The following is a 24464-nucleotide window of genomic DNA, read 5'->3' as shown; positions in this document are numbered from 1 at the left end:
TAATTATTTATTTCTATTTGAAAAAATAAAATAAAAATAAATTAAAACGGCAAATATAAATATAGACTGTTTGTACATAGATTTTTTTTATACCAGTAAGTAAAAACAATATCAAATCATCCATTGCCATTAAAGAGGACTTGTCACGTTGTCATATAAGTTTAGCTAGTTTTACTGACCTAAATAGCACTGTCTCCCTGATTTCAGCGCTGGTTTTCTTTTTTTCCTGGACCCCCCCGTTCCAGAGATATGGCCCACTGATATGTTGGCTTCCTATATGCTAACTTGCTGTAGTTAGCCAACGGGGTTGAGCTAACTTCCCTGTCTCTGATGCTGACCAATCGGCGTGAGGCATCTTGGGGGTAGTTCACTCCCTGTTGGCTAACTACAACAAATCAGCATAAAGGGAGCCAACACAGCAGTGGTTCATATCTCTGGAAAAGGGGGGGGGGGAGGTGATCCAGGACAAAAAGAAAAACAACACTGGAATCAGAGAGCGCTACTCTAAGTTATGTTAACGTCAAAGGGGTCCATTCTAGAAAAGATATCAATGGGGTTTGTTTGAGTGTAGCTTTTTTTTCCCAGACATAGCGCCACTCTTGTCTACTGGCTGTGTCTGGTATTGCAGCTTAGTCCTATTCACTTGAATGCTAGGCACACCACATGGTTTAATAGGAAATTCTACTGTGGCACTTTTAGCATTAGGGGCCCCATAACTTTTTTCCTTTTTTTTTGTTGTAGATGCTTCTTATATTGCCTTTATGTGTAACAATGTGTTTTACTGTTGCAGGATGAGATGTCTAAAAAAGGAGGGGGAGGGGAAATTGCTTCCCAAGTCAGGGAGTAGGGGCATGGAAATGTTTTCTAATAAGATGGTAAAGATACCCCCACACGAGACCTTTTAGCAGGGCTGGACTTAGGTTGGATGGTGCCCTGTACCGTACCTTCTGTTGGACGTCCTCCGTAATAACCCCAACATACAGGATGGTGCCCAAATAACATTGCCAAATGTTGACCAGATAGCCTTTCCATGACGTTGTCTATACAACAATCCTATACAGTGCCACCACCGGCACACACTGCAAATAACAATGCCAAGGTAAATGCCAACATACAGCGCTCACATAATACCAACATACAGTCACCAAATAACTCCATAGATAAAATAATCTAAAACAATTATACCATGTGCAAATAATACTGCTATATAATTAATATTAAGGTATATGGTGGTCAAAAGCCCTGAGTGCCAGGCCAACTGTGGCGCCCCCTTCAGCAAAGGCTGGAGACTCCTAAGGCCGGCCCTGCATTTAACTAGCCAAGAGGGCACTAGAATCAAGGGCTTGTATTTGATGTCTCATAGATGCCCTCAGATCGGTGGCTCGGTCTTGTGACATGTGCCCTTTAACTATGTATTGATTTGCCAATTTTCAGGTAAACCTGTCAAGATACAGCAACAGCGCGGGTCCCATAAATGGTGCCGGTTCGTAAGTCAGAAGGCCACAGTACTCTATTGGCAGCAGTCACCCAGTGAGTGGGCCCTTGAGAATCACAATCAGGGAAGTATTAAAAAGACAGGATTTTACCTTAAAGAGGCTTCCAGCCAGGACGCGATGTCTATTCACACTCCCGACACTTCGGTAACGTTTGTGTGGGACTTAATGACAGCAAGCGTAATCTCGCGAGATCACACTGTAAATGACAGCACAGTGTGATCACGCTGTGCTGTACTGTAAGTTCCACACAAACGTTACCGAAGTGTCAGGAGTGTGAATAGACATCGCGTCCTGGCTGGAGGTGATGTCTATTCACTCTCAAGACACTTCAGTAAAGTTAATGTGTGAGTAAGTGACAGCACAGCATGATCTCGCATCATCACTATGTGCTGAGTACATGAATGGAGAGAAGTGTATGACGCTGATTGATCACTGATTGGTCACTGATTGGTCAGCGACATACACTTCTCTTTACAACCCCCACTTGGTCAAAAGGTAAAAACACGCCCAGATGTCTATTAAGAAAGTCATTAGCATAAATATAAAATAGGTCATAACTTGCTCAAAATTGATCGTTTTTCTAAATAAAAAACCACAGCCGTAATCTACATTACAGCGCCGATCACATTATGTAGGAGATAGGGCACTTATAATGTGGTGACAGAGCCTCTTTAAGGGTATGTTCACACGCACTAATTACGGACGTAATTCGGGCGTTTTTGCCCCGAATTACGTCCGAAAATAGCGCCTCAATAGCGCTGACAAACATCTGCCCATTGAAAGCAATGGGCAGACATTTGTCTGTTCACACGAGGCGTATATTTACGCGCCGCTGTCAAATGACGGCGCGTAAATAGACGCCCGCGTCAAAGAAGTGACCTGTCACTTCTTTGGCCGTAATTGGAGCCGTTATTCATTGACTCCAATGAATAGCAGCGCCAATTACGTCCGTAATGGACGCGGCGTTCAAGCGCCTGCACATGCCGTTACGGCTGAAATTACGATGATGTTTTCAGGCTGAAACATCCCCGTAATTTCAGCCGTTACGGATGCCCTCCTGTGAACATACCCTTAGTCTTGTAACACAGGGTCTTGGGTTGAAAGACAACCAGGACAACATTCTCCAAAATTCAAGAAGATCTCTGCTGCCCCCTAGTGGTCAATTTAAGAACCATATGGAATAAGGGGCCATGTTCTTTAGAAAACTAGATACAAAATTCTTAGCATAGTACCTGCTGGGGATGATGATTACTGCAGCCTAGTCCTAACACAGGACTGTGGGAAACCGGTGAGAGTCGGCAGAGTAAATGTATTAAAAAGTCGTCCCAAGTCTCTTAAGGCTGGGTTCACACGACCTATTTTCAGGCGTAAACGAGGGGTATAATGCCTCGATTTACGCCTGAAAATACGGCTCCAATACGTCGGCAAACATCTGCCCATTCATTTGAATTGGTTTGCCGACGTACTGTGCCGACGACCTGTCATTTACGCGTCGTCGTTTGACAGCTGTCAAACGACGACGCGTAAAATGACTGCCTTGTCAAAGAAGTGCAGGACACTTCTTTGCAACGTAATTTGAGCCGTTTTTCATTGAAGTCAATGAAGAACAGCTCTAAATTACGGCTGTCAATGACGCCTCGCAAAATGCGAGTACGAGCTATTACATCTGAAATGACGGAGCTGTCTTCTCCTGAGAACAGCTCCGTAATTTCAGACGTAATGGTCGACAGGAATATGTGCCATGAAAGACCCAGGGTCTAGTTGCGGAGATACAAGATGAAAGTCATCACATCTTTTTTTACTGCTGCAAGCTCTTGATTGTTTACTTTATTAGTAGCATTGATGTACATTGTAGTACAGTGCCCCCTACTGGTATATATAACTAATTATTATACAAGCATTTTTATATTAGCAATTGAGAATTACTGCACTCACTATTCTGCTGGTGGAGTCACTGTGTACATACATTACATTACTTATCCTGTACTGATCCTGAGTTACATCCGGTATTATACTCCAGAGCTGCACTCACTATTCTGCTGGTGGAGTCACTGTGTACATACATTACATTACTTATCCTGTACTGATCCTGAGTTACATCCTGTATTATACTCCAGAGCTGTACTCACTATTCTGCTGGTGGAGTCACTGTGTACATACATTACATTACTTATCCTGTACTGATCCTGAGTTACATCCTGTATTATACTCCAGAGCTACACTCACTATTCTGCTGGTGGAGTCACTGTGTACATACATTACATTACTTATCCTGTACTGATCCTGAGTTACATCCTGTATTATACTCCAGAGCTGTACTCACTATTCTGCTGGTGGTGTCACTGTGTACATACATTACATTACTTATCCTGTACTGATCCTGAGTTACATCCGGTATTATACTCCAGAGCTGCACTCACTATTCTGCTGGTGGAGTCACTGTGTACATACATTACATTACTTATCCTGTACTGATCCTGAGTTACATCCGGTATTATACTCCAGAGTTACACTCACTATTCTGCTGGTGGAGTCACTGTGTACATACATTACATTACTTATCCTGTACTGATCCTGAGTTACATCCTGTATTATACTCCAGAGCTGTACTCACTATTCTGCTGGTGGAGTCACTGTGTACATACATTGCATTACTTATCCTGTACTGATCCTGAGTTACATCCTGTATTATACTCCAGAGCTGTACTCACTATTCTGCTGGTGGAGTCACTGTGTACATACATTACATTACTTATCCTGTACCGATCCTGAGTTATATCCTATATTATACTCCAGAGCTGCACTCACTATTCTGCTGGGGGAGTCACTGTGTACATACATTACTTATCCTGTACTGATCCCGAGTTACATCCTTTATTATACTCCAGAGATGCACTCACTATTCTGCTGGTGGAGTCACTGTGTACATACATTGCATTACTTATCCTGTACTGATCCTGAGTTACATCCTGTATTATACTCCAGAGCTGTACTCACTATTCTGCTGGTGGAGTCACTGTGTACATACATTACATTACTTATCCTGTACTGATCCTGAGTTACATCATGTATTATACTCCAGAGCTACACTCACTATTCTGCTGGTGGAGTCACTGTGTACATGCATTACATTACTTATTCTGTACTGATCCTGGGTTATATCCTGTATTATACTCCAGAGCTGCACTCACTATTCTGCTGGTGGAGTCACTGTGTACATACATTACATTACTTATCCTGTACTGATTCTGAGTTATATCCTATATTATACTCCAGAGCTGCACTCACTATTCTGCTGGTGGAGTCACTATGTACACACATTACATTACTTATCCTGTACTGATCCTGAGTTACATCCTGTATTATACTCCAGAGCTGCACTCACTATTCTGCTGGTGGAGTCACTGTGTACATACATTACATTACTTATCCTGTACTGATCCTAAGTTACATCCTGTATTATACTCCAGAGCTGCACTCACTATTCTGCTGGTGTAGTCACTGTGTACATACATTATATTACTTATCCTGTACTGATCCTGAGTTACATCCTGTATTATACTCCAGAGCTGCACTCACTATTCTGCTGGTGTAATCACTGTGTACATACATTACATTACTTACTCTGTATTGCTCCTGAGTTACTGCCTGTATTATACTCCAGAGCTGTACTCACTATTCTGCTGGGGGAGTCATGGTGTACATACATTACATTACTTATCCTGTACTGATCCTGCGTTACATCCTGTATTATACTCCAGAGCTGCACTCACTATTCTGCTGGTGGAGTCACTGTGTACATACATTACATTACTTATCCTGTACTGATCCTGAGTTACATCCTGTATTATACTCCAGAGCTGCACTCACTATTCTGCTGGTGGAGTCACTGTGTACATACATTACATTACTTATCCTGTACTGATCCTGAGTTACATCCTGTATTATACTCCAGAGCTGCACTCACTATTCTGCTGGTGGAGTCACTGTGTACATACATTACATTACTTATCCTGTACTGATCCTGAGTTACATCCTGTATTATACTCCAGAGCTGCACTCACTATTCTGCTGGTGGAGTCACTGTACATACATTCCATTACTTATCCTGTACTGATCCTGAGTTACATCCTGTATTATACTCCAGAGCTGTACTCACTATTCTGCTGGTGGAGTCACTGTGTACATACATTACATTACTTATCCTGTACTGATCCGGAGTTACATCCTGTATTATACTCCAGAGCTGCACTCACTATTCTGCTGGTGGAGTCACTGTACATACATTCCATTACTTATCCTGTACTGATCCTGAGTTACATCCTGTATTATACTCCAGAGCTGTACTCACTATTCTGCTGGTGGAGTCATTGTGTACATACATTACATTACTTATCCTGTACTGATCCTGAGTTACATCCTGTATTATACTCCAGAGCTGCACTCACTATTCTGCTGGTGGAGTCACTGTACATACATTCCATTACTTATCCTGTACTGATCCTGAGTTACATCCTGTATTATACTCCAGAGCTGTACTCACTATTCTGCTGGTGGAGTCATTGTGTACATACATTACATTACTTATCCTGTACTGATCCTGAGTTACATCCTGTATTATACTCCAGAGCTGCACTCACTATTCTGCTGGTGGTGTCTCTGTGTACATACATTACAAAACTAATGTAAGGTATGTATACAGTAACTCCACCAGCAGAATTTGCAAACATTGCTCAAGTTAGGCCCCATGAATACGACCGTGCCCGTAATTACAACCCGCGGACAGCCATTCGCATTTACGGGCCGTGCTCCCATTATAAAGTATGGGAGCACGGTCTGTACAATTAAAAAATAGGACATGTCCTGTTTTTTCTGAAAGTTTCTACGGCACGGACACCTTCCGTAAATATACGGGATGGTGTCCGTCGGCCATAGAAATTAATGGGTCCGTAATTACGGGCGATTTTCGGTCATGTGCATGGGGCCTTATTCTGCAGAGATATTCTATAGGTAACCTGTAACATGGAGTACACAGGGGAAACTGTACATTTCTCATCAGGCAGATCTGACACAGATTGGCACGGTTTGACTTGGGTAACAGCTGATTGAAGGTATCCGTATTGACACCCCATAATATCACATTTTGACCACCGAAAGATTTCACACATCTCCTAATAATGGCCGGAATATATCCTGAGGCAACAGAGGGACCTCCACCGGCCTCGCTGTAGACCACCTGTCCTGCAACAACTGCACCCACCTCACAATATGGGGTCTGTGGAGAGAGTGACGCCTGCAACAGATGTCTCCCACCCTGACAGTCACCCACACTACAGGCTGAGAGATAGATAGATAGATAGATAGATAGATAGATAGATAGATAGATAGATAGATAGATAGATAGATAGATAGATAGATAGATAGATAGATAGATAGATATTAGATAGATAGATAGATAGATAGATAGATAGATAGATAGATAGATAGATAGATAGATAGATAGATAGATAGATAGATAGATGATCTCCTCACCCACCTCTTTTACCCAGACTTTCCAGTCTCCTGATGCCAGTCCCTGAAGAGTGGATCCATGTTACCAGTGGGCATCACTAATTATGACTGACACAGAAACTCACCACCCCCCATGTTGGTTATTTTAATCTGGCACCACTGCCCCCTACCCTCCCTCCACAGAGTGCCGCAGAACTGTATAGTCTACACTGTATAAACTGTACAGCTCTGCGGCTACGGTAGGGTTAATGGAAGTTCTGACGTCACGGTGAGGGGGCGCGGCTATGTTCCTGTCATCTTTAGAACGTTGGCGCTCTCAGGGTTCTAAGCTCAGAGCGTGGTGATTGCCGGGCAGTAGGTCACGTGACCGGCGGACTTCATTGACTGCTGAGACTCGCAGGTCGCTGCTGTATGGGAGATCCAGTCGCGCAGGGTTCCAGGTCGCAGTGATCACTGGCTGGAGAGGAAGCAGAGCAGCCATTACTATGATCTGTATATAACCCGATTACAATGTCACTGGCCGGATCACTCAGAGCTGGAGTCTCTATTTGCACCAGGATTTGCCTATGCAGGAGATCCAGGGATCTGTCTAAATGGAGGGACCTTGCATTTCGGAGACTCAGGTGTACAAATGTGAAGACACTGTCAAGGATCGCCTTGTGGTGCTGGGGTGTTCGATATGTCACCACAACACAGTGTGAGACGCTGGTCTATAAAGAAGATCCAGGTCCGGAGATCTTGAGTTTTGGACCTTCATTCAGTCCACAGAAGCCACCAGAGACGTTACTGCGGAAGATCGACTTTATTATTCGTATTGGCGTGCGCTCTTTTATTCTTCTTTGTAAATTTGGACCCCTGTTATTCGTCTTCCCACTGACGTACCTTTCGGCATCTCTGAATTCTCTTTGGCTTTGTCTCTTGTTGAAGGCCACAGAATCATCAGGACCAGCGTGCATTAAGCTTGGTCAATGGGCTAGCACTCGACGAGACCTCTTCTCGGAGGAGTTCTGTGTTCTGTTTTCTAAATTGCATGTTAAAGTCGCTCCGCACCCCTGGGAATACACTGAACTCTGTCTGAGAAGAGCCTTTGGAAAGAACTATGGTCATGTGTTGAGGTTCCTCAGCAGGGATCCTGTAGGATCTGGTTGTGTGGCCCAGGTATATAAGGCCTACGCTGACCTATCTGTTATCCACAACTTGGAATCCCAATCTCTAGTAGAGAGTATGGAGCGGGGTTCTGCATATGAAGCATGGGAGGTACCGGGGCTTCATGGGATTTTTGGACGTCTGAAGAGCAGGAGACAACCTAACCAAAGTTCTCCGAAGGACCATAATTTTGTAGCTAAGCCATTACCTTCAACAAGAGCATCACCGGAAGATCACTTAGTCCCAGTGGCGGTAAAAGTAAGATTTGTCATCGAATTATCCAAAATGGCTTATTTTCTTTTAGAGGAATTTTTTGAAATCTTCATCAAAAAGTTTATGCTACAAAGATTAAGCGATTATATTGAGATGTTTGACCAATTACGCCATTATATTGACCGAGGGCAGAACGCACCATCCGATGGTCCAACAATGAGCGGCATTGGATATGTTTCATATATGGGGCTTCGAATTCTCGTTATATAGTTAAGGAGGACCTTTCCTGACATGTCTGTAGTATTCCCCAAGAAATAACAACTCTGCGTTATGCCATTCCTCTGTTATTCCTCCTAGAAATGTTTGAATACATTGACAACTGGGTGTTACCATTCCACTTGTCAAAGGGGCGTGTACCTACAGTCTCGCTCTGCCAGCACTGATTGGACAGTGTCAGGCTGTGTAGGGACACACTCCCAACTGGTAACACCCAGTTGTCAATTTATTCATAAACTTCTAGGAGGAATAACAGAGGAAAGGTAAAACAGAATGCTAAGCAAAGTTGCTCCAGAATTGTTATTTAAGGGGGAATGCAAGGATTTACTAAAACAGACATGTCAGGAGAGGTGACCGGTCCTCTTTAATAAAATTCTGGCTATCTGGAACCACCACTAGAGGGAGTTTAGTGTATACTGATTTCTGTAGCTCCCATTGAGATAAGCAGGATCAGTATAAATATGCAGTGAGCTCCCTCTAGTGGTAGTTGCTGGCGGATATAATTGTATTATTTAGTCCCATTGTTATGTGAAGGGAAGCAGAGTATTTGGAGCTCTGTATGAGAAAACTCTGATCCCTATAAAAGGAATACGGCGCATTTCCAGTACCACAAAAACCAAGCCAACCTGCATAAATTAGAGAAAATATTTATACTTGTCTTCAAATTTCATATCCCATAGCGCATCGTCCATTGGCTGTAGGAAATGGTGACGTGCATTGCAGTGACATTTCTTCCATAGGGATGTAACGTGACACCGCAGCCATTGGACAATGCAGTCATGTGACATCACTGTACAAGCAAGGTCTTAGTTGTCGCACAAGAACGCAGTTGATCAGAGGAAGGGGTCGTGGAAAAAGTTTTACAGTAAGTATGTTAGAAAAACTTTTTTCTATCTTGAAATGGTGGTGTTTTTATAAAACCCCCTTAAAGAGGCTCTGTCACCAGATTTTGCAGCCCCTATCTGCTATTGCAGCAGATCGGCGCTGCAATGTAGATTACAGTAACGTTTTTATTTTAAAAAAACGAGCATTTTTGGCCAAGTTATGACCATTTTTGTATTTATGCAAATGAGGCTTGCAAAAGTCCAAGTGGGCGTGTTGAAAAGTAAAAGTCCAAGTGGGCGTGTATTATGTGCGTACATCGGGGCGTGTTTACTACTTTTACTAGCTGGGCGTTCTGATGAGTATCATCCACTTCTCTTCAGAACGCCCAGCTTCTGGCAGTGCAGATCTGTGACGTCACTCACAGGTCCTGCATCGTGTCGGCACCAGAGGCTACAGTTGATTCTGCAGCAGCATCAGCGTTTGCAGGTAAGTAGCTACATCGACTTACCTGCAAACGCTGATGCTGCTGCAGAATCAACTGTAGCCTCTGGTGCCGGTGTCCTCGCTCGTCTGACACGATGCAGGACCTGTGAGTGACGACACAGCGTGATCTCTGGAGAACACGGCTGTGTCTGCACTGCCAGAAGCTGGGCGTTGTGAAGAGAAGTGGATGATACTTCTATACACAACGCCCAGCTAGTAAAAGTAGTAAACACGCCCCGATGTACGCACATAATACACGCCCACTTGGACTTTTACTTTTCAACACGCCAGTTGTACTTTTGCAAGCCTCATTTGCATAACTACAAAAATGGTCATAACTTGGCCAAAAATGCTCGTTTTTAAAAAATAAAAACGTTACTGTAATCTACATTGCAGCGCCGATCTGCTGCAATAGCAGATAGGGGCTGCAAAATCTGGTGACAGAGCCTCTTTAAATGAAAACTGCCATGGCTTCTTTTTGTGGGTTCTTCGATCTTGAACCCCAATAAGATCTAGTAAGAAGATGTCCTGTGCTGTGGATTTGCCTCAGGGCCAGATAAGAGTGCTGCTCTGGCGGACTTTAGCCTTCCGCGTATTACATGAACACCTGCTGGAAAATGGCTGTCGGGCCGTGGCTCCCATATAATAGGGGTCGTCTGTGATGAGACCCTCGAAATTTAATTTTCCGTTCTCTCTTTTTCTCCGCAGTTTTACTGTTGGTTTTGGCGCTTGTTCTTCTTTTGATATCCATTAAGTCTCACCTTGTTACTAGGTCCTGCATCCAAATCTTGGCCAGCAAGTGAAGATGGACCTTCTCATCATGAAGACCTGGAGCAACTTACTTAGTCTTATCCCGGGATTCAGGTGGTTGAGTTTGACAGAGATTGTGGAAGAGTTTGAAAAATTAATGACCCAACAAGTAAGTTTAACAATTTTTCCTTTATAGCAATGAAATACTCCGGATAATTGTATACAGGTTGGGTGGCCGGGTGACCAGGGACAACTCTGCATAGCTGCCATTATTGCTGACGATAGTTGTAACTTCCTTCCCAATTTACAGTTTCGGCAGGATCGGCCAACCATCTAATGTGTCATGTTGGATCTGGCATGTCGGGAGCAATAGCTGTTGGACAGATTTCTAAACTGCGTGGCTAGCTTTACTCTAAATGGCTCATGTCCCCCCTATACGTTTTGTAAGGGGGAAGCTGCTGCCACTGAAGAGCCTGAACCAGCAGGGTCTGCAGTGATATGTTGGATCCTATAGTTCGAGAACTCTGATATCAAGCATTGGAGACATTAGTTCTGCATAAAACGTATTATTTCCTTTGAGAGAATCATAAATTGCAGGGGACCAGCCATATACCTGAAACGAGACTCTTCACTGTATCTTTTTTTTTTTGCAGATAGACCTGCGTTTTGAAGCCAGGAACTTAGAAACGTTTCAACAAAAGTTTGAGAAAATAGATTTTATAAAGTTTCCCACTCCCCTGCGACCGTTTGTGACCAGGAACATCTTGGTGGAGACTTTCGAGGTGAGTACTTACTGTGGTCAGGAGCTTCATTGGAGGTCGCGTCATTTGTTGCTGAAAATGGGGATATCTTGGCTGAAATCTGATTGGTTTCTAAACAAGAGCTCCAATTTGGCTTTGTTCGTTTTCATAAATGAGCGGCTGCCTAACCATAAATATTTTTGAGAAAAATAATGGTATTTGTGGGATATCATGCAGCAATAAAGGGGTTTTCTGAGCCCCCATCAATTAGAAAAAACGGACAAAGAGCGTCTCTTGCTGTGGAGGACCCAACACGTTTGTGTATTACATAGACAATCCATTGATTTTTATGTATACTGTGTAATACATCATTTCACCTGGGGCGGTGCTACAGAACAATTGAAAAAGTCTCCCACAGATTACATCTGATTATTGGAGGTTCCACTATCAGAACAGCCCTAACCCCTTGGCATCACATGAGGTAACTATATCACGGGAGCGAAAGGGGGAGTATAGAGCGGGCTCCTAGTCTGAGCACGCTCCATATTTAGCAGGTGTCGGCTGTATGTTGCTGCTGACACCTCACTGCAACGTACAGGATTGGAGATAACTATGGTCCGGGCTGTTTAACCACTTAGATGTCACGGTCCACAGCGACCGCGGCATCTTTGTCTTAGGCCTTATTCACACGGGCGTGTTATACGTCCATGTGGCGGCCGTCACACGGACCTATGTAATTCAATGTGGCCGTTCACACGGCCATTGTTTCAACAGACCGTGTGAAGGGTCCGTGAATAAATAGGACATGTCCTATTTTTTCCACGCTTCACGCATCCCTCCATAGTCTAGTCTAGGGGGGATGCGTGATATTGCATCCCATAGCGCAGAGCACGGATGCACCTCGGACGTGAAAAACTGAAGTTTTTCACGTCCGAGATGCGTAACACCCGTGTGTATAAGGCCTAAGAATGAGCGAGCTTCCTAGTTACCCCATCGCCTCCCCCGCAATTTGATTGCGGGATATCGATGGTTGTCGTAAGGCCCTCAGGTCTGCCATCTTTGCACTCCCATTATACCCTGCCTGAGGCTTGACTTCGTAGGAGCCTGTAAATAGCACAATATACTCCGATACATAAGCATGGTAGGGTATTGTACCCGCATACGAATGTTCGCTTGTTCAAGTCCTCTATGGAGGCTAAAAAGAAAAGTAAAAAACAAAGTTTTTTTAATATACAAAAAAATATTAAAAGTTAAAACCCCCCCCAAATGAATGTGAAAAAAATTAAAAATAAACCTAATTGGTATGGTCTTACTCGTAGAAGTCCAAACTATTATATCAGTAATCCCCACGGTAAACGCCATAAAAACAAAAAAAAACAAAACAGAATTGCTGTTATTTGGTCACCTTAAAAACTCCCAAATAAAATTAAATACAACGTGTTAGAAAGTCCCCATGATAATAAGCTGATCACATGGTGTCCTGCTGCTGGAACCCGCAGTGATCAGTGGTAATCTGTGGGGGAATTTAGCAGCAAGTGTTTAATTTGCCTGCAGCGCCACCACAGGAGAAATGCAGTATTACACCGTTCTCATTTATATCAATAAGCTGTCCTTGTAATGCATGGACAAGCCAGGTCCTCGGGAGAGACGGATGCTCTTTGTAACTACTCTCGGTTTCGACTGCCATTCACTTCTATGGGAGTTGCGGACATAGCGTAGCTCCGTGTGCGTTACTGTTTTTGTAACTCCCGACCTTCTAATCAGGAAGTGGCCGGAAAGCAGCAGGAGCCGAGAAAGGCAGAACAGGGTTTAGGGGCCCCATTCTAGAGATAGGTGCGGGTCACAGAGGTCTGTCTATATGTGCAGTTTTATATGCGTGCGGGCGTGGTTAGGTTATGGGGGGCCCAGGTACATTCTTTGCACAGGGGCCCTCTGCAGTCTGTATCCGAAAATGGGTTTTCTAAACCAGACAATTCTATTTTTTGTTTTGTTAGGATGGAGAACCATTGTCTGTTTACCTGCAGGAGACTGGTTCTTCTCAGATCAAACATCGGATCGCAGCAATGGGAGTGGACATGTTGCTGAAGATGGTAGGAACCTTTTCCATTGGCAATTACAAACTTGGGGCCTCCTTCACACTTGCGTATGAAAATAGAGATTAATTCCGGATACGCAATACGAATTGTTTTTTTTTTTTTTTTTACAATTTGTTCCGTTTTGGTTTCCGTAATGTATACATTATCCTGAGGATAGGCCATCAATTTCTTATGACTGGATGACCCATTTAAATGTATTTGCTCAATTTATTTATTTATTTTTTTAAAACTGGGCAAAGTACAACCCAAATTTGTCTCTCAGTGGTCTACAATTTCCTAACGGTACAAGTGACGGTTGAAGAACGCCTCCCCCTGGTGCAAGGTCTCGATCAATCACACCAACAGTCATGTCACCCCAGCCCTACTCCACCTACTGGCAGTCCTCTCTTATAACATTCTCTTGCTACCACCGAACATTGAAAACGCTACAGGGGGTGTGTAGTGTTACAGGTGCTGTAAACCGAAGTAGGGTGGCAATGCTTAAACACCGAACCCCCCCCCCCCCCATGCTGATTTTGGAAGTGGGAACTGGCACATGGGGGTGTTGTAGTTTAGCATTGGACCTCCCCATTGTCTAAGCCCCATAGAACTAATGCAACCTCTGAATGACAAAGGGAACAGCTGTGAGATGGCATTGTAATGCCGAAAACTGACTTTCCTATGCCTAGGCAGGAGATTTGAAGCTCTGTATCAGGAAAATGGAGCTCCAACCTCTGAGGATGTTGAGACAATTACAGAGACGTGACATTATGAAAATTAGAAAATATTGAATCTTTTTTCTTTGTTTTGTTAGAAAAATAAAATCAACATTGTAACTTCCCACCTACGCTCCCACAATCTACTAACCCGTATTTTGTAGAATTCCAGAAGTCGAGATGACTTGACCCTTCCGTAGCTCCCAACGCTGCCTCTGGTGGCTGAGTTGGTAATGGCAGTAATTGTAAAGTTATAGATTGGACCATCTTGATTTCTCCTCATAGAATTTTTACACCTTCTTTCCTTTCAGATATTTGTGGATAATTTTGTCCACGCTGACCTCCACCCTGGTAACATCCTCGTGCAAGGAGTTCAGGAGTTGTCCCCTGTGCACAGTGACCAGACCACCCTAGTGGACATGTGTGACACTCTCATTGTAGATGTCCGGCCCAGCCGCTGCCCTCTCAGGTTGGTCTTGCTGGATGCCGGCATTGTGGCTGAGCTGCAGGAAAAAGATCTTGAGAACTTCCGCTCTGTCTTTACTGCGGTGGTACTAGGGCAGGTGAGTGGACAGCTGTAAAAGAGAGTCGTAGAGTTCCCTTTTATTGTGTCTTTTTGTTTCCCTTTCACCAAGATTAGGAAATTTAGGGAATGGAAAAGTAAACGTTCCATAGATTTAGTTTTGGTGTGCTCTGATTGGTTCCTGCAGGGAGAGACGGTGGCTGAGCTGATCCTGCATCACGCCAGAGCCAATCAATGTATAGATGTGGAAAGCTTCAAGTCCCAAATGGCAGAGTTGGTGAACGAGGCCAGGAAGAATACAGTATCTCTGGGGAAGGTGAGGGCACAATGCCGCTATTTACACTTTGCCAACCTTCACTACTGGAACCTCTAGCAATTGGCTTTGATCTATGGAGGAAGCTGGCAGCAAGTGTTCAATTCCGCTGCAGCACCACCACAGGAGAAACTAAGTATTACACAGTTCCATTGAAATCAATGGGCTATTTATGTAATGTATCGATGTGCCAGGTCCTCCAGAATGAGAGACCCTCCTTGTAGCCCCTCTCCGCTCGAGCTAATAGAAGAAGGATTTGAATTGGGGCTTCCCTTTATTGAATCCCAATTCCCATATAAGACATTTGGGAATGGGTTTTGCGGCGTGTGCAGTAAAATATCAAACCTTTTGCGGCAGGGAAAACTTTCCAATGGACAACAACGTGATACATGGTTGCACTGAGGTCTCGTCTATGCAGCTGGTGTCCGACCTGTCTTATAAGTGGAGCTCCGAGCTGGGGGTAGGCAAGTTGGCCCACTATATAATGTCCATATGCCCTAATAGGTACCAGCTCTCGGTACATGGCTGACAAGCTACTCCGCCTATCCTTTTCTTTAGCCAGAAAGATCTTGGGAGTTATGACAGCAGCAGGAGGCGATGACTAATTTGAGTAGTGAAAGGAGACCAGTAGAATATTAGACTTGTAGTGGAAGGGGCATAGTCTCCGGGCAGCACAGAGTTTGTCAGGAGTGTGCTGATCTTGCAGGGGGCAGTTACCTGTCCACTGAAGTGGTGAAATAATTTAGGACAGGGCTGCATGTTTCAGAGGCAGTGTCATGATGCAAGGAGGGGAATGGAGTCAAGTGGAAGGTCACAGACCAAAAGTAGAAGGAGCAGGGTCTCCCAGTAACACAGAGTATTTCAGGATAGCAGTAAGCTGATCTTGCGAAAAGTATTTATATATGCAATGTAGCTAATCTACCTGTTATTTTTATTGGCATCTTATTCAGCTCCAGGTTGTAGCTTTGCTGTCTCAGGTTTTTCGGCTTCTGATGACACACAAGGTATAGTTTCCATTTTGATGTTATGTTCAGATGATTCCTTTCCAAGGATGTTTCTCATAAGCCCTGGCAGGAAGACACTTCAGTAGCTAAGGACCTATCTGCTACGTTCTTGCTACTAATCTTAGCTTTCAAACAAGCTCAGGATTGCAGCTCTATCTACTTTCTAACGGCTTTAGCTCCGGCTAGGTCGTAGCTAGATCTGCGATCCTGTTTTTTTTTTTTTTTTTTTTTTAAAGCTATGATCTAGTCTGAGTTAGAGCAGGTTGAAGTGGGAGCTGCATATATTTGCGTGCAGGGACAGGAGGAGAAGCTCTCATCCTCATCCCGTCCCTGTATGGCAGTAGATGAAGATTTCTGTCATTTAAAAAAATAAATTTTCAACCCCTGACAGTGGCCATAAACGATTGTTTCCAGCTAGTTCCACTAAAAAAAAAATCTGTATTAGTTAATGCATTCGATTAACTTTAGGGAATTGCGATTATTGATTAGGATTAGGCTGTGTTCCCACATTTCAGTCAATTTTAGTTTTTTTTGCTGTGATTTTCGCAGAATTGTGACAAGATGGAGCTGCTTTGCTGCTTTTTCTATGAAATTGTGTCAAAAAACACAATTCAACTGTGACGTGGGAAAACAGTTTGTACGGAAAATGATATACCTATAGAATCCCCAATTTAATTTACATGCAAAAATTGGTTGCTGCGTTCCTGTAGTTTTGGCGTTTCTTTAACGCACGCACCTGTAAACGTAGACGTGTGGCATGTATCAACACCTCACATCTTATCGTTTTTTGCAGAGTATATTTTGGTTGCATAAATTTTATTTGTTTGCTGCAAAGTTGCATGAAGGTGGTTGTATAAATTATTAAGCTGTATTTTTATACACCATATGCTGTGCTTTCTCCAAAAATGTAGATTTTCACAGCATAGTGTGTGTGTGTAATTTCACGGGCAAAGCCGCAAGCAATGTCTACTCAGTCTAATGTTCATAATCACACCTTGGTCTATTATTTTTACATTGTTTTTTTTTTTTTGTGCAAACCTTCTTTTGTGTATATCAACCCTTATTTAAAAAAAAAAAAAAGTTTCAATTTGACACAAAATTGCATGATGGTGTCCTTGTGTATAAAGTACTGAGGGGCATCTCGTCCATGTGCCAGGTGTCAACTTTTAGAATATATATATATATATATATATATATATATATGGGTATGGAGATTTAGTTTTTATTTGTACATGTCAAAAGTGTAAAAATTGTCCTGGCTACAAGAGGTGCAACGTTTTCAAAAACACCTGGCAGCGAAATTGTTACTCAATGCCCCATAAATACTCAAGAATATACCGGATCCAGCCAGTGTATGTCGATATAATGTTGAGTAACTTTGCAAATCTTATCTAATTCTGATCTTGAGCCGCATCATGTCTTCTTCTCCATTCACATTCAAAGCTGCGTTTGGAATTCTGCTGCCTGCACGGTCACAGCTAGGCATGTCCTCTTCTCCATTCACATTCAATACTGTGCACCCACACCCTAGCGATATAATTGAGCCGCTATAATACATTGCATTATGGTGCAGCGCACAGTATGTCCTCTCCATACACTGAACCAGGAGGGGACATATTATAGCCTGCAGCCTAAGTGCTAACCGGAAGTCTACAGAGTATTAAATGCAGCTCCGGATGTGAGTGGAGTAATATAGAAAATGTAATAGTGACATTATTCTAGAATACCGCAGTATTTTTTTATTTTATTTTTGTATTTTCAGGTGAAACTGGAGAGTAACTTTGCATCTATTGTTTTTGCCATTTTGGTCTTGGAAGGACTTGGACGCTCTCTGGATCCAGAGATTGATATACTGGAGGCAGCCAAACCTCTGCTGCTAAAGAGTGCTGCGTCTCTGCTATAGCCCATGCCGGGACAGTAGAAGCACCTCCCCATCCCCCCCAAACTATAAAAAATTGTTTTATCCCCTCAATACAGCCCATTTTCCTTCTGAGATTGATGCTGGCAATATCGGGCTTGGAGAGATCAATAATGTGCTGGTCGGATGTCTCCGGTATCTGGAGTCATTCTGACTGCAGAACATCCCACATCTGCTGGAGGGTACATAGAGCAAACAACACGATCGAGGTCCCACAGATGCTCAATTGGGTTCCAGTCTGGAGAATTAGGGGCCAGGGAAGTATTTGGAAGTCTTGGTCGTGCTCTTCCAACCACTGTTGGACATTTCTAACCATGTGACATGTCGCATTGTCTTGCTGGAAGATTCCATCTGCCCCGGGGAAGACAATCAGCATGGATGGGTGGAGGTGATCGCAATGATGGATTCACACCCAAATCTCTTTAGAGCCTTCCACATGGATGAGTGGCCCAGAGAATGGCATGAAAAAATTCCCCAGACGATAACGCTGCCGCCACCGGCTCGTGTTCCTCCAGCAATGGTTGCCGGGTGTTTGTTCTCTGATGTTTCTTGCCTGACACGCCAACGTCCATCCGTTCCATGAAGTAGAAAACGGGACTCATCGGAGAAGACAACCCTTCACCAACGGTGGTCCAAATCCAATACTGCTGCGCAAATTGAAGTCGTTTTTCCCTGTGCACCCTTGTTACATAGGAGCAGTGACCATCCGTCTGCTTCAGAGCCCCATACCCAGTCGGGTTCGCTGAACTGTTGTTTTAGACACACGTCTGGTCGCCCTCTGGTTGAATTTCACGGTGAGCTGCTCCACTGTAGCGCGTCGTTTAGCCCTCGCGCACCTTCATAGTCGACGTTCACCTCTCACATCAATGGCACGCGGTGCTCCGCAGTTTCCACATTGGTTATTCCCAATGGTGCCATTTGTCCACTCACGATACACTGTCACCACAGCAGCACGCGAACAGGTCACAAAATGCGCTGTGTGAGAAATACCGCCACCCGCAAATACCGCCACCCGCAAATACCGCCGCCCTGGCCTGAAAGAAAATAATTATCCTTTTTTTGCAACTCTGATAAATCGCCCCTTTTTGGCCATGACAACAACGAGTGATATGTGATCCGCATATCGCACACCTTATATACCCACCAAGCCCCGACACATCACTTCCTTCATGGGCTACGCGCTGCCGACGTCGAAAGTAGGAGGTGGTCATAATAATGTGACTCGTGTGTGTATATATATATATATCCATCTACCTGCAGCTGTTTATTCATGTACGGATGGAGTTTCTTATCCTTCCTTTGAATGGAGGACGACATGGCATAGATTGTGGCATCAGACGCAGCATTTCTTACTGATAAAATGTATATATTTTAAAGAAAAAAACGTCTGATCTAGGGGAATATTTTATCAATTCTGTGCAATTACGAACCGTTTTACATTCCTGTTTGGGTGGTAAATAAAATTCTGTTCATCCTGAGCTTCCTGGTTCATGAATAGAATTCAAAAACGACAGTAATAACAGGCAGAGCAACCAATGAGATGCAGGAGGGGAGTGAAACTGCATAACAATGCAGATTTACATGTCATTCAGGGCAGGGGCATACACTGAAATTATAGGGCCCTATAGCAAAACTCAGAATGCCCCTCCCAATGAGGGGCTCTGACAAAGGTACTACTTTTTTATTAAAGTTAATGTTCACAGAAATTCTGTGATATCTTTACAGCGCTTCGGGTTTTACTAATCACCTCCTTTCACCCAGTACATAATAACTCTCTCCTCGTGTCCTCTTCCTAAACTAAGGGTATGTTCACACAGCCTATTTACGGACGTAAATCGGGCGTTTTTGCCCCGAATTACGCCCGAAAATAGCGCCTCAATAGCGCTGACAAACATCTGCCCATTGAAAGCAATGGGCAGACGTTTGTCTGTTCACACGAGGCGTATATTTACGCGCCGCTGTCAAATGACGGCGCGTAAATAGACGCCCGCGTAGAAGAAGTGACCTGTCACTTCTTTGGCCGTAATTGGAGCCGCTATTCATTGACTCCAATGAATAGCAGCGCTAATTACGGCCGTAATTGACGCGGCGTTCAAGCGCCTGCACATGCCGGTACGGCTGAAATTACGGGGATGTTTTCAGGCTGAAACATCCCCGTAAATTCAGCCGTTACGGACCCCCGCCGTGTGAACATACCCTAAGGGCTGCAGATCTTTCTTCTTTGAATGCCTTGATCTCTTCGGAGGAGTTATATGACATTCTGAAGGACCTCCCTGGTGGTAAAGCCCCTGGGCCGGACGGCTTCACGTGTATATATATTATAAGACTTTCGTGGAGATCTTGGTTCCAAAGATGGTTTCCTTGATTAACGCCTTCCCACAAGGTTCTCCCATCCCTCAATCGTTCCTGCATTCTCACATTACACTGATCCCTAAACCGGGTAAGGATCACGCAGATTGCTCCAAATATAGACCCATAGCTCTTTTCTAAAAATGTTTTACTTGCTCCTTGCAAATAGACTTAATGTTTGGCTCCCATCTTTGATCCATAAAGACCAAGTGGGCTTTGTGCCCCTTAGACAAGGGCGAGACAACACAAGGAGGACCCTTGATATTATTGATTCTCTTCACAAGCAAGAGGAATCGGCGATCCGTCTTAGCCTGGATGTGGAGAAGGCGTTTGATCGCTTGGGATGGCCGTTTATGTTTGAAACTATGAGTTTGTATGGGATTTCGGGTCCTTTCTTGACGGCTCTGCATGGTCTTTATTCTAATCCAACGGCAGCAATTAGACTTCCGCACCCCACCTTCCCTCTGTTCCAGATTTGGAATGGCACGCGTCGGGGCTGCCCATTATCACCTCTGCTATTTGTGCTCTGTATTGAACCCCTAGCAGCTCAAATACGACAATCCATAGATATAGCGGGGGTCAAAATACAAGATAAAGAGTTCAAGGTCTCGTTATTTGCGGATGACGTTCTTTTGACTATCACTAAACCCCATACCTCTCTACCTACCCTTACTAACGTTATCCATAGATATGGAAGGCTCTCCGGGTATAAAACTAACACCTCTAAAACTGAAGCGCTCCCTATTAATGTCTCACACCACATTCTATTGCTCCTCAAACAAAACTACACTTACAATTGGAAAGAGGTCCCCCTGACTTATTTAGGAGTCCAAATCACCCCCTCTTACACATCAGTTTACAAGACTAATTTCCCTCCTCTTTTTGTAGAATTGCGTAGACTTATGGCCAGGTGGGGCTCTCTCCCCATGTCCTTTTTTGGACGTATTGCAGAGGTCAAAATGACCCTGCTCCCTAAACTGTAGTATTTCTTCGAGACCCTACCAGTGGCAGTACCCATGGGGGCGTTGAGGGCATTGCAGTTTTCCATCCTCCGGTTCATATGGCACTCCGGCAGATTTAGAATCCCGAAATCTGTTTTATTGTCTAGTCGATCTGCAGGGGGGTTGTCTGTCCCTGACGTTGTGAAGTATTACTGGGCGTCCCATCACCGTCGCATTCCCTGTTGGGTGTCCCTTAGTATGTGAAGAGTGCAAAAGACTCTTTCATTTGGCGTCAGATTGTCCGCCTTTGACTTCGGTTCTATATAATCCTACTATTCCCGGGGGTACTACTTCCCGAATGGTCAGATTGTGGACGGGGGCAGGGGTGTTCCACCTGGCCGATTTTGTTGATCCTCATACGTTAGATATTCCCCTGTTTTCATATTTCCAACAGCATCATAACATCCCCTCTTCTACATTTTTCCACTATCTTCAAATTAGGCATTACATGCAACAAACCTTCGGATCCACTCGGGTCACTAAACCTACAAGCTTTGAAAAACGTTGTCGCCATACTACCACTACTAAAGGGCGCATATCCGCTATTTACACAATACTTCTGTCTCCGGATAACTCCTCTCCACCTATGCATAGATATGTCAAAATGGGAGACCCTGTTGAATAAATCCATCCCTTTCTCGTTATGGCAGATCTGGTCACAAGCAGCTAAAACTTCCCTTTGTACAGCATATAAAGAAAATCAATATAAAATCCTTATGTTTTGGTATCATACCGCTGCCCTCTTGCATAGATTCAATCCGGGTATTTTGTCGGATTGTTGGCGATGTCGAGATCAGAGCGGTGACCTGTTCCATATCTTTTGGAGCTGCTCCCTGGTGCAACAGTTTTGGCTGGAGCTTAGGAATTTGGCAGTGGCGGTGTTACAGCAGGATATTCCTCTAGACCAGGGGTCTCAAACTCGGCCAGGTAAGTGGGCCGCAAATAGAAAAAATGGGAAGTTGACGGGCCGCATTACTTTCAAATTTGATAAAATACCAAATTATTGTTAATTAATTAGTTATTTGAACTACTATAACACTATATTACTAGAATAATAATACTACATTACTATAATAATAGCGCTAGGTTTAAAATTTGAGATATTTCTCCACGTGCTTATTTCAACAATCCAGCTTTCCAATTTAAGTGTCGCTTAATGCAGATGCTGCCGCAGAGCCCTCCGCGGATTCTGCCGCAGAGCCCTCCGCGGATGCTGCCGCAGAGCCCTCCGCGGATGCTGCCGCAGTGCCCTCCGCGGATGCTGCCGCAGTGCCCTCCGCGGATGCTGCCGCAGTGCCCTCCGCGGATGCTGCCGCAGAGCAGGAGTCCCGGAGCAGAGCCGCTTCTGGCACTATGGGCAGCTATGTCAGGGAATTCCGCAGCGTCCCGGAGCAGAGCCTGTACTAGCGCTCTGCCCGGGACTCCGCTCTGGGGAAGACCCTGACACACTGTCCATATATGGGCAGCTATGTCAGGGAATTCCATCGAGTCCCGGAGCAGAGCCTGTACTAGCGCTCTGCCCGGGACTCCGGCTCTGGGGAAGCCCCAGACATCGCTGTTCATATGTGGAGAGCGATGTCAGGGAATTCCACAGAGTCCCGGAGCAGAGCCGATACTAGCGCTCTGCCCGGGACTCCGCTCTGGGGAAGACCCTGACACACTGTCCATATATGGGCAGCTATGTCAGGGAATTCCGCAGCGTCCCGGAGCAGAGCCGATACGAGCGCTCTGCCCGGGACTCCGCTCTGGGGAAGACCCTGACACACTGTCCATATATGGGCAGCTATGTCAGGGAATTCCATTGAGTCCTGGAGCAGAGCCTGTACTAGCGCTCTGCCCGGGACTCCGGCTCTGGGGAAGCCCCAGACACACTGTCCATATATGGGCAGCTATGTCAGGGAATTCCATTGAGTCCTGGAGCAGAGCCTGTACTAGCGCTCTGCCCGGGACTCCGGCTCTGGGGAAGCCCCAGACATCGCTGTTCATATGTGGAACTTGAGCCTGTGAAAACTTGGCTTGGTGCAAGAAAACAAAATGTACATCAAAATTTATAAAATCATTATTAAATTTGTAAGTGTCCTAAATTGCTCAAAAATTGTACAGTTTGTATATGTGACATATTGCAGTTCAAAATACAGATAATTTTTTTATTAATTGACGCAATTCATATCAGTCTACTTTTACCACCTAAATAAAGTCCAACATGTGACAAAAAAAACAATGTCAGAATTAGGCCTCGTGTACACGAGCGTGTTCAGTCCGTGATCTACGGTCCGCAGGTCGGCCGCATTTCCCGGACCGAACGCAGTGCAGGGAGTCGGGCTCCTAGCATCGTCGTTATCTATGACGCTAGGTGTCACTGCCTCCCCGCGGAACTACTGTCCTGTACTGAAAACATGATTACAGTACGGGACAGTTTTCCCGCAGCGAGGCAGTGACTCCTAGCATCATAGATAACGATGACGATAAGAGCCCAGCTCCCTGCTGTGTGCTCAGTCCGGGACATGCGGACCGTATATCCCGGACTGAACACGCTCGTGTGAATTCGGCCTTACTTGGATATGCAAAACTATTAGTCCCTGTTCACACAGTTTTTTGCAAGCAGAAAATTTTGCCTGGAAAATCAGCTTCTGTTTTTTTTAAGTGGTTTTGCACCACACGCATTTTTTGATGCGATTTTTGCCGTGGTATTTTGCCGCTTTTTTCCACAGACAGAGGGAATAACCGTGAGCATTTTTTGCTGAAAAACACCACAAAAAACGTGCCAAAAATCGCTGAAAAAACCACGGCAAAAAAACGCGTTTATTTCCATATCCCATTGATTTCAATGGGGTTTTTGAGGCGGAAAACGCCTCAAGATAGGGCATCTCACTTCTTTTTCCCGCAAGCGTTTTTTTTTGCTCGTGAAATCAATAGGAGGCAATTTTGGCCGCCATTTCCATGGCAAAAAAAACGTGTGTCATAAAAATAACTCTGTAAGGCCCTGTTCAAAGTCAGACATACCAGATTTGATAAATCTGACTTGCTCATTAAGGTGCAAACCGGCAGGTTTCTTAAACGGTTAAACTGCATGGTGAATGGTGTACGAATAAAAAACTTAAAAAAATAAAGAATCTAAGGAATTG

At 44.3% G+C, this 24464-nt stretch overlaps 2 protein-coding genes across 2 annotated transcripts in view; one reads left to right on the top strand and one right to left on the bottom strand.

Annotated features, from left to right (window-relative positions):
* Nucleotides 1-7127, bottom strand: part of DENND2A (DENN domain containing 2A) — a 74782-nt gene extending 67655 nt beyond the window's left edge. The window contains exon 1 of the mRNA XM_075855896.1: nucleotides 7033-7127. The gene's annotated coding sequence lies outside the window, so the exon portion shown is untranslated. The remainder of the gene's footprint in view (nucleotides 1-7032) is intronic.
* A 164-nt stretch (nucleotides 7128-7291) lies between these two features.
* ADCK2 (aarF domain containing kinase 2) lies at nucleotides 7292-19467 on the top strand. The gene is made up of 8 exons (XM_075855898.1): nucleotides 7292-8411; nucleotides 10723-10869; nucleotides 11354-11482; nucleotides 13435-13530; nucleotides 14543-14794; nucleotides 14942-15070; nucleotides 16018-16071; nucleotides 17834-19467. The coding sequence occupies exons 1-8, from the start codon at nucleotides 7518-7520 to the stop codon at nucleotides 17972-17974; spliced, it is 1842 nt and encodes a 613-aa protein (XP_075712013.1). The 5' UTR covers nucleotides 7292-7517; the 3' UTR covers nucleotides 17975-19467.
* Nucleotides 19468-24464: the final 4997 nt, after the last annotated feature.

This window comes from Rhinoderma darwinii, chromosome 3 (genome assembly GCF_050947455.1).
Source record: "Rhinoderma darwinii isolate aRhiDar2 chromosome 3, aRhiDar2.hap1, whole genome shotgun sequence".
NCBI classification, from domain to species: Eukaryota; Metazoa; Chordata; class Amphibia; order Anura; family Rhinodermatidae; genus Rhinoderma; species Rhinoderma darwinii.
This window is presented reverse-complemented; position numbering and strand designations above follow the sequence as displayed.